Below are 15,450 nucleotides of genomic sequence, written 5' to 3'. Positions count from 1 at the left end.
CAGCAACTCCGTCTGTGTCGATGCAGCATTGCAACTGCAGAAAATAAAGAAACCCACTGCAGAATAAGGATTATTCAGGACCATTTATTTGCCCATTAAATTATGAAAATAGAAATCCATAAGCAATATACATTTACAGCCCGTAACACCTTGTGAAATGAGATTAACTGACTGTTCAATCTGTAGTTTCCTTTCCATCTCTGCAGAATCTTGCGTATGAATGAATAAACACATATCAACACACCAGTGAACTAGTTTTGGAGCTTTATGGTCTAAAACAAAGATGCTTATAGAGGGAGGACAAAATGACAACAAACAATAAGTAGCAATACCCAAATCAGCAATCTTCATTAATCCATTGTTTCTCTTTCAAACTGTTTAACTAGATTAAAAAAAAATAATAATTCACTCCCCTGTAGTTTAACTTCCATGGACCTCATGGAAAGTTACAAGAACAGCCAGTTTTGTGGTCTGTCAGCAAGATTTCTTTGGACAGTAACTTTTGGCTTTAATAATCTGTTACATTCTCCTAAAAAATATGCAAGTGTAATTTCTAATCCTCGATAATGTAAAAAAGTTTCTCTTTATCCTTTGCAGTAAGTTGAAAGTGTTTAAAGGGTCCTCTTATTCAAAAATTGTAATTATTTTTTAACTAAGGATGGTCACAAAAGATGATATTTTTAATCGTGTTTAAGTCAGTGTTTTCTATAAAACGTGCCATTATAATCATTCTGGCACAATATTCAAATGTGCAGTGCACAAATTAGTGATGCCAAACGCTATCGGTTCCCACATGTGGTCAGACATGCTGATCCAAATTTGAATTGAATAAGAATATATAGCGCAAATAAATTCCAATAGCCAAGAGGGATATTTTTAGTGAATGATTATATAAATTAACTAAAGTATGGCTGCAGAATATTTAGAAAATAGATCACAAGTGGTTTGAACTACCTTTTCTCCTTCTGGAGCACAAATCTGCACTTTAATTGAGAGGAAATCAATGTCACCATTTTACATAATATGTCTTTTGTTATTTGACATGAGAAACCAAGTCGTACAGGTTTGGAATGAGACATGAAGTAGAATAAATTACATGTTTTTGGTGATTTATGTCTTTAAGACTCTAACGTCATTAAATATTGGTAATTTCCCATTTCACTCAATAGGATCATCACATTAAGATGAGTATTAATCTCTCTGAAGTATATAATAGCAGACCAGTACTCACAGCAGAGCAGAAAAACGCAGGTAAGCAAATAAAATGTGTTAAAATAAAAACACAGAGCTTCAAATAAGGCAATACCATGTAGATGCAATAGCGAGAGATGTAAATCTAATTCTTATTATCATAAAGCGATTTAAAACTGTAATATATGTTTTGGTCCACACAATGAAAGTTGAGCTTGGTGAAGACAAGTTTTAAGTGCTTCTCAGCTAAACTTAGCTTAACATTCGTAGCTATAAACAGTTCTGCTTTTTATTTTTTTCGGTAAAAAAGACAACACAGGTGAATATACCCAGTCAAGAGACTAAAGCAACGAGTGCAGCTTTATGGAAAAAATAATATATAAAACCAAAGATTATCATGCAATTAAAGCTCAAGGAATAAATAATACATGAATCCCCAACAATCTGTTGTTCCTGTGTTTTCCTCCACCATGTAGGCACAACCATCCTAGTGCAACTAAAAAGTCCTACTTTCAATCATCCTCATTCACTCTTCCTCTTCCTCATGGGAGGGGCCTCTGAGTGAGGCGGGGCCTACAGGCTCCTCCTCCTGCACATGCTCAATAGCTACTATGCCGGTGAAGAGCGCGTAGCTCAGCATCGCTGCCACAGCAACCAGCACTGACAGCAGCTGCTTGCGTCTCTTGTATGGCTCGTTGTCAGAGTCGCTCCCCTGCTGTGTGCTGGACATCGGACGATTGACGCCCTCTGCAAACAGAACAGGCACAAACATGAGGACTCAATGACTCTTATTCTACAGATAGAACAATGGACGTTTTGTTCTTTCCAAAGCACTTTACTGTGGTTGTTGGTCTCCCACCTATACACTCGCTGGGGAAGTACAAGCTCAGGATGTTACAGCAAAATGTGTTCAAGTTGTCCAGATTCTTCAAGTTCTGCTGCAGACGGCAGTTAGGCAGCCGGATCTTAATAAGCGGAGCTAGATGACCAAAGACATATGCATCTAGAGAAGAGGGCCTTTAACACACACACACACACACACACACAAAGACATCAAATGTATATTAAACCTAACCCATAATCAACAGAGAGTAAAGCTTAAAGGTCAACCTTGATGTGTAAAACACTTACGAATCGCCAAAGAAAAATCTGTTCGATCCCAGACGCTGAGAGAGAAGATTGAGGCACTCCAGAGCATCGTGGTAAAGCTGGAGGGAAAGATGGAGAGAGTCACAGAGAATAACAACTAGATGATAGATTCTTATGTTTGTTTTCTCTTCTTCTACCAGTCATTATGTTTTATATCTCAGTATTTACCCTTATACATCTCAATAATCGTGTATTTGCTTTGCAAAACATTTTTTGGTAACACTTTATTTTAAGGTGTCCTCGTTACACGTTACATATACTTACTATTATAATAACAATAAATTATGCATAATTACATGCAAGTAACCCTAAGCCAAAACCTAATCCTAACCCTAACCATATAGTAAGGACATGTAGTTAATTAATATTACTCAGTCCTTAAATGTATTATTTCACTGTAACAAGGACACCTTAAAACAAAGTGTTAAACATTAAATGCAAGAAAAACATTAGTTAAAATGTTTCTCACCAAATTACCATGAACAAGAAATATATTAAATAATTTCTATTCACATGGATCAATATAACAATGCATTTTAAAAATAGTATTCTAGTATAGTATTTAAATAGTATATAGTATATTATACAAATAGTATTTCTACCAAAATTAATTTCTTCTAAAACATTAAAAAAAATAAAAATAAGAAATATCACACCACAGTTATAACTTTAAATGACACAAAGGAACGTTACTGAAATCACTTTCAGAACGATTTTTTATTTTTATTTATTTATTTATTTTTTTTTACAGCTGATGAATAATAAAACCAGAATCCACCTTTGAAGAGCCAATGAGAACCCAACTTCAAAGAGCTTGAGCAGACAATATAACAAGTGCACTTATAATAATCAGAACACCATCGTGCATTGGTGTGGAAGCTAATATAGTTTTCTTTCTTGGTGTGAATGTGCTAGCAAAGAGGTAGTCCACCCAAAATGAAAATGTCATCATTTTCTCCCCCTCATGCCTTCCCAAACCTGTATGACGTTCTTTCTTCTGCAGAACACAAAAGAAGATATTTTGAAGAATGCTGGTAACCAAACAGTTTGCTTCCCATTGACTTTCAGTGTATGGACAAAAAAATTAAGTCCAAAAGTGTTTGGTTACCAACATTCTTCAAAATATGCTCTTTCATGTTCTGTAGAAAAAGGAAAGTCATACAGGTTTGGAAAGACACAAGAGGGAGTAAACGATGACAGAAAGTTAATTTTTCGTAGACTATTCCTTTAATATTGCATTAAAAGCATCATTGCAAAGTAACATTTAATATATTGCTCAGCCGTAGTGAACAGTTCCCAAGCATGCACATTGTGACTCACAGAGTCATAAACAAGCAGAAGTGTTTCCCAGCATCAGACTAGCAACTATCTAAAATAGAATTCTCTGCCAGGACGGAACTTCTGCTCTGTTTGAGCCCAGATTCCACACATCTGCTGGTTTATCAGTGTCCTCTTCAGGGACCAGAACACTGTTGCCTCTGGCTGGAGTCTAACAGCCGCCCTGGTAACTCAGGGAGGTGTTAGTGTCACAACAGACACAGCCCACCCACCATCTGATGCATATCGCACAGTAAAAACAAACACTATCAAGCACAATATCCAGAATCCCACCAACCTCCTTCTCTGCCTCTTCTCCCGCCTCCAGCGAACTGTTTCCCCGGATCAGGCGGAGTCGCTCAAGCTGCCTGTTCTGCATGCAGCCCGGCAGGAAGAAGTTGAGCGGGAAGGACATGTTCTCTCCGTGCCAGCGGCGCGTCACCTCCACATAGTTTTTAGGATCGATCCATAAAGCGTAGATCTGCAGGGAGATGAGCGTTTGAGCATGTACCCACTAAAATTTCCTCTTCAAAGTCCAGTGTTTGAATCTCACCAGTGCAGGTAACAGTCGCTCCTCCAGCAGCGAGATGAAGGCCAGAGTGTCTGCGCCCTCTTTGGCCGAGAGATCATAGTCTGCATTGTATTTCTGAAACACAAATTTCCAGTATTACTATACGACACTGAACAAATCAAACTGGTTCTGGCTGCTTTACATGTCTGCCAGATAGCCTCTTGGGTGGTCCTTGACCAATAAAAACAGCTTTTTTATTATTGCAGAAAATGCTCTGTGACCAGCAAAAGTTTGAGATTATTACAAATTTGGTTCATCAAGATAATCTTCACTAACAAAAACAAGTTTTAAGAATTTTGAAGCCTGAATGCAAGAGGCTGGTTATAAACAAACTACACCACGATCGCTTGACACATCTTTTAATCTTTACTTAAATCTACAAGTTGGAAAGTCTGAGTTGGAACAGTTTGAAAGCTTTCCTGTTTCTGACAGCCTCTGTATTCCCATTTAGACACTTGTCAGCAACAGCCTTTTTCCAAGACATGCAAAAGCTTAAAAACATCACAATACAGCTTTACATAAAAGTGAAAATATCTTGAGCTTGTGTTAATCACACATTATTTCAGGCACTTAATCAAAACCCTATCGACTTTGGGTCTAAGAAACTGGAAGTTCAAAACTCTATAAGAGAAAGTATTTTAGCATCCAAAAAAGTGTGTAGTGTTTTGTGAATAAATCTGCAAGCATTGATCTGATCCGTGTATGCTCCTGACTCTGTAAGCAGCTCTGGGTAGAACAGCACCACTACTGGTAGAATGAGAAACTATAAACGTGTTTCTAGGAAGGGTTTTAATTATGCACCTAATTAAAACCTTTCCTGAAAACACATGTTTATTGTGTCTCATTCCATTCAAATTTAATGGGTAGCTTCATTGTGCAATCAAACATGATTAATGAGAAAATTAGGGGAGCCTTTATAATGGCAGCAGGCTTCACTGGAAAGGCTGCGGTTCTCAAATGAATGAACCCGAAATAAAGAGTGAAATATACAGGCTGTGTAATGCTTGATGAAAAGCAAAACGTGACCATGACAGCAACGAGGTAAGAGATAATCACCTGTTTCCTCAACTGAATGATGATCTGACTGGGTTGGGAGCAGCTGCCTTCATCTTTGGTCCTGAGAGCTGGAAGTGAACCTTCAGTGAAGACATCAGCATCAGTAAAAACATTAAAAAAAATAAAAATTCTTATAGGCCTATAAAGATGATCAATGACGCAGTCCATTTAAACATTCGTTTATCACTCTGGACATCAAAAATAGAAATGCAAATCTCTAGAAAACATAATATTACATAATGAACAGTTGTGCTGATTAATGTGTTTTTTTTTTTTGTCTCAAGATTCTTTGATAAATATATAGTGCAAAAGAACAGCATTTATTTGAAATGGAATTTTTATAGTAAGTCTTTACTGTAACTTTTGATCAATTTAATTCATAATTGCTGAATAAGTATTCATTTTTCCAAAAATACAAATAAATAAATGAAAGAACCATGTAACTTGTTTATTTATTAAGGTTTTTGTAGCTGTACAAATGTATCAATCATACACATCCAAAGAGGAGGTCTGCTATAGTGTGATAAACAGGCTACTTAGCTGTTATACTTTAGATGGTCTTTATTTTTATTTAATTTCTTTGTAAAGAATGATGAAGAGAATATAGTGCACAAGCTGTTCTTGCAAAAGTCAAAGGGTCTACCCAATATAAAACCGCTGAAGGAACATTGGTCTTCAATATGGAATAATATTGAAATTTGGAAGAATTCAGGAGCCAAGGAAAATAATAACGGAGACAGACAAGAATGTGGAAAGAGAAAACATACAGATGCAAGTTATCAGCAGCTCGGCAGGAAAGAGGAAGAGGCCTGCCTGCGTGTTTCAGTTAAAGCACACGCTAAATGTTCGTCTTAATGAATGTGGAGTGTTTGCCAAGAAACAGATTGTTAAAATTTTGCCTGGTTACCTGTGGGGCTTCTCCAGGGGTTAGAAATCTTGTGAATTTTGAGTGGAGCTCCAGCAAAGCGAGCGTATGCCTGGAAAATTATATAAAAGACATTATTATTATTATTATTATTATTATTATTATGTACGCTAATTTCACTTTCTGGTTAACTAGATTTAAACTTTCAGGTTTAGACAGAATCTGGTTATTAGTGTGTTGCTAGCCTCATGTCAATATGTGGCATTCTGGTCTCTAGATACAACTCCCTCCTCCAAGTTTACAGGATTTTATTTACAACATTCAGCCAACATTAGAAAACTTAAGAGCTAGAAAAGCAATTTTAAGCGATCACGCGAGGTATCACTTATGTACAAATTTACAAACCAAACTAAGCATGAACTATGTTGCTTTCCTTAGAAAGCCCCACTAAATTACAACAAGCATCAACACAACCTCAAACAACACAGATGACGATAACATAAAATGCAGTTGCAACATACAACCTGAATAAACAACAACTGTTAGCTAACTTCAACAAACAGCTCCATTCAGCTTTTGGACAGGGTTAGGGGCTTAGGATGGGATGCCTCGTAATTTAGAGGGACGTAATTTCACATTCCTGCACATACAGCTGAGAGCTGACAGATTGAGCGCTTCACACCTGGCTCAGACCTTCAGCACGTCCTTTAGCAGATTCTTTCCATTGAAAGCATCTTATACTGCGGATCACTGGGGTTAAATTCCCTGGAGCGCTTCTTTACACTTTAGACCGAAGCCAAGAATGACTCAAGAATAATCAGACTTTATTCTTAAAGGAACTGGAAATTGTTAATTTCTTAAAGGAAATTAACAATCATGGAATTTTTTAAAAGATTTATTTTTAGCATTTTATGCCTTTATTTTGATAGGATAGCAGCTAGACAGGAAGCGAAGTTGGGGAGAGAGAGAGTGGGAGAGAGAGAGAGAGAGAGAGAGAGAGCAACCATACTCTGACTATAGAGACGGGCAGATATCGCCAGCACTGGCTGCCCAAAGAGAGCCGCATCTGCCCACACTGTACCCATGGGGAAGTGGAGACAGAGCAACACTTCCTCACCAGCTGCCCTAACTATCAAGACATTAGAAAGAAATTTTATCCCAAATTTGAAATATTTTACCCTGACTTCAAAATGTTAAACAAAAAAAAAAACACAACTTCAATATTTATTAGGGGAAAAACAAGATTGTATCCTACTAGCAGCAAGATACATTGATACCTGTCACAAAAAGGAGTCAACAAATGAGTGATGCATCCACAAACAAACACACACACACACACAACATTGAATTTTAAATTGTTCATGGAATTCTAAAATGTTGATTTGTTCTACTTTTTAAATGCATCTACATGCATGTTTTTGTTGCATATATATCTGTTCTAGATTCAATGTAAACACTATGCTTTGGCAATACATTGTAACAATTGTCATGCCAATAAAGCACATATCGAATTGAATTGAATTGAATTGAGTGGGAGAGAGAGAGTGGGAGAGAGAGAGAGAGAGAGAGCAACCATACTCTGACTATAGAGACGGGCAGATATCGCCAGCACTGGCTGCCCAAAGAGAGCCGCATCTGCCCACACTGTACCCATGGGGAAGTGGAGACAGAGCAACACTTCCTCACCAGCTGCCCTAACTATCAAGACATTAGAAAGAAATTTTATCCCAAATTTGAAATATTTTACCCTGACTTCAAAATGTTAAACAAAAAAAAAAACACAACTTCAATATTTATTAGGGGAAAAACAAGATTGTATCCTACTAGCAGCAAGATACATTGATACCTGTCACAAAAAGGAGTCAACAAATGAGTGATGCATCCACAAACAAACACACACACACACACAACATTGAATTTTAAATTGTTCATGGAATTCTAAAATGTTGATTTGTTCTACTTTTTAAATGCATCTACATGCATGTTTTTGTTGCATATATATCTGTTCTAGATTCAATGTAAACACTATGCTTTGGCAATACATTGTAACAATTGTCATGCCAATAAAGCACATATCGAATTGAATTGAATTGAATTGAGTGGGAGAGAGAGAGAGAGTGGGAGAGAGAGAGAAAGAGAGAGAGAGAGTGTAAGTGGGAGAGAGAGAGAGAGAGAGAGAGAGAGAGAGAGAGTGAGTGGGAGAGAGAGAGATGGGATCGGAAAAGGTACGCAAGCCAGGACTCGAACACAGGACCCCTGAAGCACTATGGCACTATATGTCGGCATGCTGCCCATGAGGCTATCAGAGCCAGCAATCGTGTAATTTTGGAAGAATCTTCAAGCAGTAATTGAACAACTGACCTTGATTGCGAAGCTCCAGATGTTATAAAATACTACAAATGAAGCAGTTATTACAAATAAAATAAATAGGTAATAGTATAACAAATAACTTCAGGAAATAACTTTATTTTTACTCTAGAAATCTTCTTTGACCCTACAAAGGATAAGCGGGTATAGAAAATGGATGGATGTAATTATGCCACAAAACATGCCAGTCTGTCCCTCAGAGATTATGTATGGCTTCAGAAGATATGAATAGCATGGACTTCTTTAATGTTAATTTTGGAGCTAGTCACTATGAACTGTCTTTTAATGGAAAAGAGCTGCATAAAGATCCTTTCGATTGTTTGTGTTTCATTGCAAAAACAGCAGCAGAATCATTTCTGGGTGATTTCTTTAACATTAGGCTACCACCAACACTCAAAAACTCACTGCGACTGTAAAAAAAAAAAAAAAAAAAAAGGGGGTGGGTTGGATTGAAGCGGATTTCTGGAAAAAGCTGAGTATTGAGTTCTGAGATTTTCTCTTTTTCCCGGCTGCAGTTGAGCGGTGAGCTGGAAAAGCGCCGTAAACTCCATCAAAGGCTGACATCATAACCTCAGATTTATTACTAGATTGATTCCTACACAATCCTAAATTGTGGCTCGTAAAGTAGAGGGGATCAAATTTGGAAATAAATCATTCCTATGTGAACAACCGGTACTGTCCAAAGCAAACACAAAGAGGAAAACTACAGCTGGCTGAAATCCACTTTGCCCACAGTAAAAGCAGTTCATCAGACTCCCGCTGTACACATAAACACACTGAAATTAGGCCACGGATGACAGAACAGCTTCTCTTGAAAGTGCAGATGGTAATAATTAGTTTGAGCTGCTCATAAGATCCTTAAATAGAGTGCCGCAGACGATGATTGGACTGTTCTGCTTTTAAGCCCCGCCCCCGCACCGATGCACGTCCAATCACTGCTCTGTCGTTAAGGAACGGTGTTCTAATGCGCCAAAACAAAGCAACCACCCAGGGGTTAATTCATCAATAAACGCTAGAGTAAATGTTTTTGCTGAATGGTAACATTTCATAGTTTTTCTTATCTGAGCACTTTTTTATTAAAGGTGCAATAGGTGATTGTCTTATGCTGGTTTAAAGTCTCTTCACATCCCGATAGTAATCATTAAGTTAAGTGGTCTAAATGTATTTATATATTCTGTGGAAGGCGTAGGACTAAGAAATGTTCGTCCGAGCGTTTTTATTTACTTTCCTACCTGCCTGTCAAGGTATGTATTAGCATACCTCTGCGCACCCGGTTCGCGCAGACATGTTGCGTCATCAGCGCGTTCACGCACGCTGTGCAGACAGAGCCAGAATGCGATATTGTAGTACTTTTACTAACTGTACTATAAATTTTTCTCACCGGTGAATGACACATGATGTTGCCAAGCGGTTCCCAATTACTGTCCTCGCGCCCCCCGCTCTTTGTATTTTGCACGTCTCGCTTAGTTAACACACCTGAATCAGATAACCAGCTCCTTAAAAGAGAGCTACCTGCATGAACTGTTCTCATTGACATGCTCCCTACTCCATTGAAGTTTACTTCACTTCGGAACATTCATTCACGGATTTGCGCTGCGACACACAGACGAAATTTACTAGAGAAGTGTGACATAATATACCTCTGTAAATAAATACAATTAAAATTTACGTCTCGCACACTTTAATGCCCTTTGTATGGAACATATACGCTCGCTTCGAACTGGAATCATGGCGGAACATCCGGTGATGTCCACTTCGCAGGGCACTTAAACTTGTAGAATAAAGCAAGCACATAACATCACAAAATATCTCTTAAATAAAAGTAGGCCTGTCATAATTATTACAGAAATATCTGGTCAGATTATTTGACGTATTATGATTATTATTATTTGATTATTATTAAATATATATGTGACCAAATAAACAGTAATAAGGGTCATTTTATACATCTGAAAGCTGAATAAATAAGTGTTCCATTAATGTATGGTTTGTTAGGATCGGACAATATTTGGCCGAGATACAACTATTTGAAAATCTGGAATCTGAGGGTGCAAAAAAAACTAAATATTGAGAAAATTGCTTTTAAAGTGATCCAAATTAAGTCCTTAGCAAAGAATATTTCTAATCAAATTAAGTTTTGATATATTTACAGTAGAAAATTTAGAATGTATCTCCATGGAGCATGATCTTTATTTAATATCCTATTGATTTTTGGCATAAAAGTAAAATCTATAATTTTGACCCATACAATGTATTGTTGGCTATTGCTACAAATATACCCATTTGACTTATGACTTGTTTTGTGGTCCAGGGCCACACATTATATTATATTATTTGATTAAATAATGTTAAATATATCACAGTAAAAAGACATTTTAAACAAATACAAGAAATGACAACGGAATTATTATTTTTAAATTATGTTGTTTAATTTTATGCGTCAACTCCAAATCAGTTGAAATATTTTAATTTGAATACATTTTTTATGCCATTAATTCACATTATGGCATAAAAATGTAAGTTAATGTGACTAACATCTTAATCTTCTCAAAATTAACGAAAAAAATAAAATAAAAAAAAATCACTATCATTAATTATAATCAACAATTAATCACTGTCAAAAATGTTATGATTATGACAGGCCTAACTTCAAACTGGCAGCTCAAACCAGGCAAATCTCCACACATCCTCAGGCCTTCACATGCAGTTACAATTTAATGCAACTATACCCTTTCTGGTGCAATGAGATAATCTGGAAAATTCTGAATGAACTTTATATTACTAAACCATCAGACACAAGGAGCAAAACATGCCTGCGGTTTTCAAAGCGCCCAGAGTAGGTGCAGACAGACTGTAACGCACAGACATCATCCCGACCACTGGTGAGCTGGAAAAATCCCACCACACACTTTAGAGAGTCCAAAACACACAGCGCTGATGTAACCTAATCACTTTAACATGCGATTTCAGCAACAGTGACCTGGTTCTGTGCCCACACACAACCTTTGATTAGGAATAAAATGGATCTGAATGCAGTCTCCAAAGCTGCCGATGGGAGATGAGTTTGATGTTAACTCCAGATGACAGCGGTGGGTTTGTGGTTTACAGTAGCACAGACAGGTGGCGCCCTGGTGTGACCAAACTGAAGTGGAAAAATAAGAAAAGTGGAGGAAATGTATCCCACAAGATGATTCATGCAGCAAAAATATCTGTAGATAAGCACCTTGGCTGTGGAATTAACTGAGATATTAATACACATGAGCTTATCATAAAAAGTAAACAGTGGAGATTTTCCCATTTCAGAGGGCAGCATGACCTGACTGGTATTTAGACAGCGTAAGATCATGGTCCTGTGACACACATTAGACAAGGGAAAAAACAAAACAAATGAGTAAACCTAATTTAGTATTCTCTTATTTAATGAAAAATAGTAGCTGGGGCCAAAAAATCTCCAGAATTTTATTCTGGAAAAAAGATAAGATACCGGTAATAGTAATAATAATAAAATATTTTGTATAATATAAAATATTGACATTATTCTGCTCGTGACCCTAGAGAAGATAAGTGGTTTGGAGAATGGATTATCTCATATATGTGTGTGTGTGTGTGTGTGTATACAAGGTACTTCAAATATAATCTTATGTGAATAGTGGTTACAACTGTTGTTTGTTGTTGTTTATAATGACATATATATATATATATATATACACACACACACACGATTATATTTTACACATAATAATAGTAATAATAATAAACACCAGCTAAAACCACTACTTACACAAAACTATACAAGTACATTGTATTTTAGTATCACGCAAAGAATACAAATTTGGTCAAATGTAATAAAATAAAAATCCTGGTATAAATAAATACTATTATCATTACTATACATATATATGCCACGTTAAAAGCTATGGTTTGACTATGTGATATCACTGTACCATATCGTACCGCCACTGTACTTTAGTAAGTGATCGGTACCGAGGCGATTTTCAACACAAAGTCGGAAACTTAAGCAGAATCCAACCCGTATAAACATCCAGACTACACGAGCCAGTGATGAGAACTCACCAGCACGATGAGACAGTTCGTATTTACTGACGGTAAACCCAAACCAGACTTCCAGCAGAACAGCTCACTGGGCGCCGCCATCTTCAGAATTCAAACACCTGTGACCCGGAACTGATGATTCGACAAATAAGAGTCCCAACCAATCTGTGGCTACGTTTCATTCAAAGGTGATAATGCTTGGTTGGTGTAATATGATTGGTCTAAAATAAGTTTTAACGCACTTTAAATCTGTGGGTGTGTAAAAATGATGTGATGTTCATATAGCATGGGTAATTTTATAACTACACTGCAAATAATAAAAAAACGAGTTTGTAAATAAAACAAAGACTTTGGAGTATGCTAAGTTTTACAAGAAAATACGAGGCTATCATTTTTTTTTTTTTACTTTAAAATCTCATGTTTAATCCAATGCTTTATTTGTTATAATGTGTTCATTTTAAATGTAATTTGAAACCGGAGTAGCTAATGGTTGCTGAAAATTCATCTTAATCATTTGTCATCAGAGGATAAATAACAATATATTTTTAATATAAATTATATTTTAAATTGCAATAATATTATTTTTACTGTATTTTTGATCAAATAAATGTAGCCTTGTTAAGCATATATATATATATATATATATATATATATATATTTTTTTTTTTTCAAAACATAAAATTTCGAACAGTAGAGTGTTTATTGTTTGTGGTAACTGCAATTCACTTTTGTAAACATATATACTGTTAACAGTGTAGGAATATTGCTGTCATTTAATATCGGTTTTGACTTTTCTATACTTTTGTAGTAAGTGTATTGTGTTTTGGCAGGAAGTTTGGTTACCATGGCAATAAGGTAATTTAACTGAACTGCATGTCTTTGTGTTATGCAGTATATTATCGGTGTTTTAAGTAGGGGAGAGCAGATGCCGTATCTTGGCCAAATGGACAATCAACTGCATATGTTGCAACTCTCCATCACAAACAGCTGCCAAGAATTCATGAGCCAAAACTACATGCACACATGATGACATAATCTCCAGAAACTCAAGGGACTGATAGAGTCCAGTACATTCCAGCTCAGGACACGAGCACCCATCCCGTCCGTTTGTGTGAACTGTAATCCTCTTCTCTCTTTAGAGCACTTTTACTCAATCTATGGCCTGGAAAAACACATATGTAACCACTTAATGTAACTGTGTTCCTGTTTAGATAATTAAGTTTCATCGAGGGTAAAGACAAGGAAAGTTCAACATATTGAGAAAATCTCTGGAAAAGGGCTTTGGGCATCATTGGGACATTCCAGAATTCTCTGAAACTGTTCCAAGGACAGGCTAAAGGACGAAAGGAACCTTGCACATTGTACACTCAGTGCATGGTTTTAATATTTAAAGGAACATGCAATAATATTTAAAGGATTGGAAAATTATACTAATAATTATTATTCCATGTAAAAGATTTAAAGCAGCTATAAACTCAGTCCAGGGTGTCACTAAACATTTCAGACTGTGTGTGGTAAGATGACGTCCTTCCTCCCAAGAGCAAACATCAGGGTGGCATAAAGCACTTCACTGAAGCCCTGTGGAAAAACCAAATGACCCGTTTAACAACTCAAATTTCAGACACAGACAAACACTCAAACCTCAAGTGAATAAAACATCACTGATCCGAGAGGAAGAGTTCTTACCACAGCGTCTCTGACCTGGAGGAAAAAACATCAAGGGATTTCAAATATTTATAGGAATGCAGATGATTTTGTTGAACCATCTGACACAAACATGCCAAAATAGTGTTTCAACTCTAATGCAAACTGGAAAAACAATAAAAGACACTTATTTTATTTATCTGATGGGATACTTAAAAAAAAAGGCCGACAGATGTGGTTATGGCTGTTAAAATATCTTGAGGACAGAGTTCCCCAGCCAGCCAGCCAGACGACACACACACACACACACACACACACACACACTCCTGCTGGATAATGCCACTGCTTATGTCACAGGTGATGTCATCACGTGGATTAATTTCAGCAAAGGTGAGATGTGCTATTTATAGAAAGAAGTTATGACCATAAATATTTAATGACCTACCCCATGTCAAAAAATATAATATAAATATAATTAGCTATTATTTAACAACAACAACAACAAAAAAAAAGGCTGGGGCCCTTGTGAATATCTTTAAGAAAATTGTTTCACAGAACAGAGAAATTAAACAAACATTAATTTATTATTATTACACTGTAAAAAAAAAAAGAAAAAAAGTTGAGCAAACTTTAAGGCAACCAGCTTCAGCAGATTTTTGAGTTTGCTCAACTTATTTTTGTGGGAGATTCTCAAATTTTTGTTGTATAAACTTAAAACTACAAGTTGAGAAAACTCAAAAATCTGCTGAAGCTGGTTGCCTTAAAGTTTTAAGTTGGTTCAACTTTTTTTTTTTTTTTACAGTGTACTATGATTAATAATAATAATAATAATAATACATATATTGTATTTGAGGTGCAAGAAGTGCACCACTAAACCTCATGTGAATATGTATATTCACTCTTCATATTCTCCCACAATTTCATCTCTCTATTCAAAAGCAAATCAGATTTATAATACTACAGACATTAATGCATACAGAAATGAATCAGATCAATGTTAGCCAAGCCTTTTCTTACCATTTCATAAAAAAATATTGCAGAGGAACAATTTGCTCAAACATTGCTCATGTGTTCTCAGTTTCATTAAGGGATAGTTCACCCAAAGATGAAAATTCTGTCATTATTAACTCACCCTCATGTCATTACAAATTTGTAAGACCTTCGTTCATCTTCAAAAGATGTTAATTTTGTTTTCTTTGTGCACAAAAAGTATTCTCGTAGCTTCATAAAATTATGG

At 36.2% G+C, this 15,450-nt stretch overlaps 1 protein-coding gene across 3 annotated transcripts in view; it reads right to left on the bottom strand.

The window, feature by feature from the left end:
• Nucleotides 1-64: 64 nt before the first annotated feature.
• The window catches only part of mtx1a (metaxin 1a), a 32,729-nt gene continuing 17,343 nt past the window's right edge, over nt 65-15,450 (bottom strand). For 2 of the 3 annotated variants that reach the window (XR_009266245.1, XR_009266246.1), the window contains 2 exons: nt 6,192-6,261; nt 5,317-5,364 (listed from right to left, as the gene is read on the bottom strand). Coding sequence is in view for 1 of the 3 variants with exons in the window: in XM_058745780.1 (XP_058601763.1) it covers nt 1,718-1,938; nt 2,051-2,208; nt 2,323-2,399; nt 3,956-4,138; nt 4,211-4,303; nt 5,285-5,364; nt 6,192-6,261; nt 12,591-12,671 (963 nt within the window). In the remaining 2 variants the exon portion in view is untranslated. Of the gene's footprint in view, nt 1,939-2,050; nt 2,209-2,322; nt 2,400-3,955; nt 4,139-4,210; nt 4,304-5,284; nt 5,365-6,191; nt 6,262-12,590; nt 12,745-15,450 lie in introns of those variants that run through there. The other variant, XM_058745780.1, reaches the window with a different exon arrangement.

The sequence above is a fragment of the Onychostoma macrolepis genome, chromosome 16 (assembly GCF_012432095.1).
Source record: "Onychostoma macrolepis isolate SWU-2019 chromosome 16, ASM1243209v1, whole genome shotgun sequence".
NCBI classification, from domain to species: domain Eukaryota; kingdom Metazoa; phylum Chordata; class Actinopteri; order Cypriniformes; family Cyprinidae; genus Onychostoma; species Onychostoma macrolepis.
Note: the sequence above shows the minus strand (reverse complement) of the source record. Positions and strands in the feature narration are given on the sequence as shown.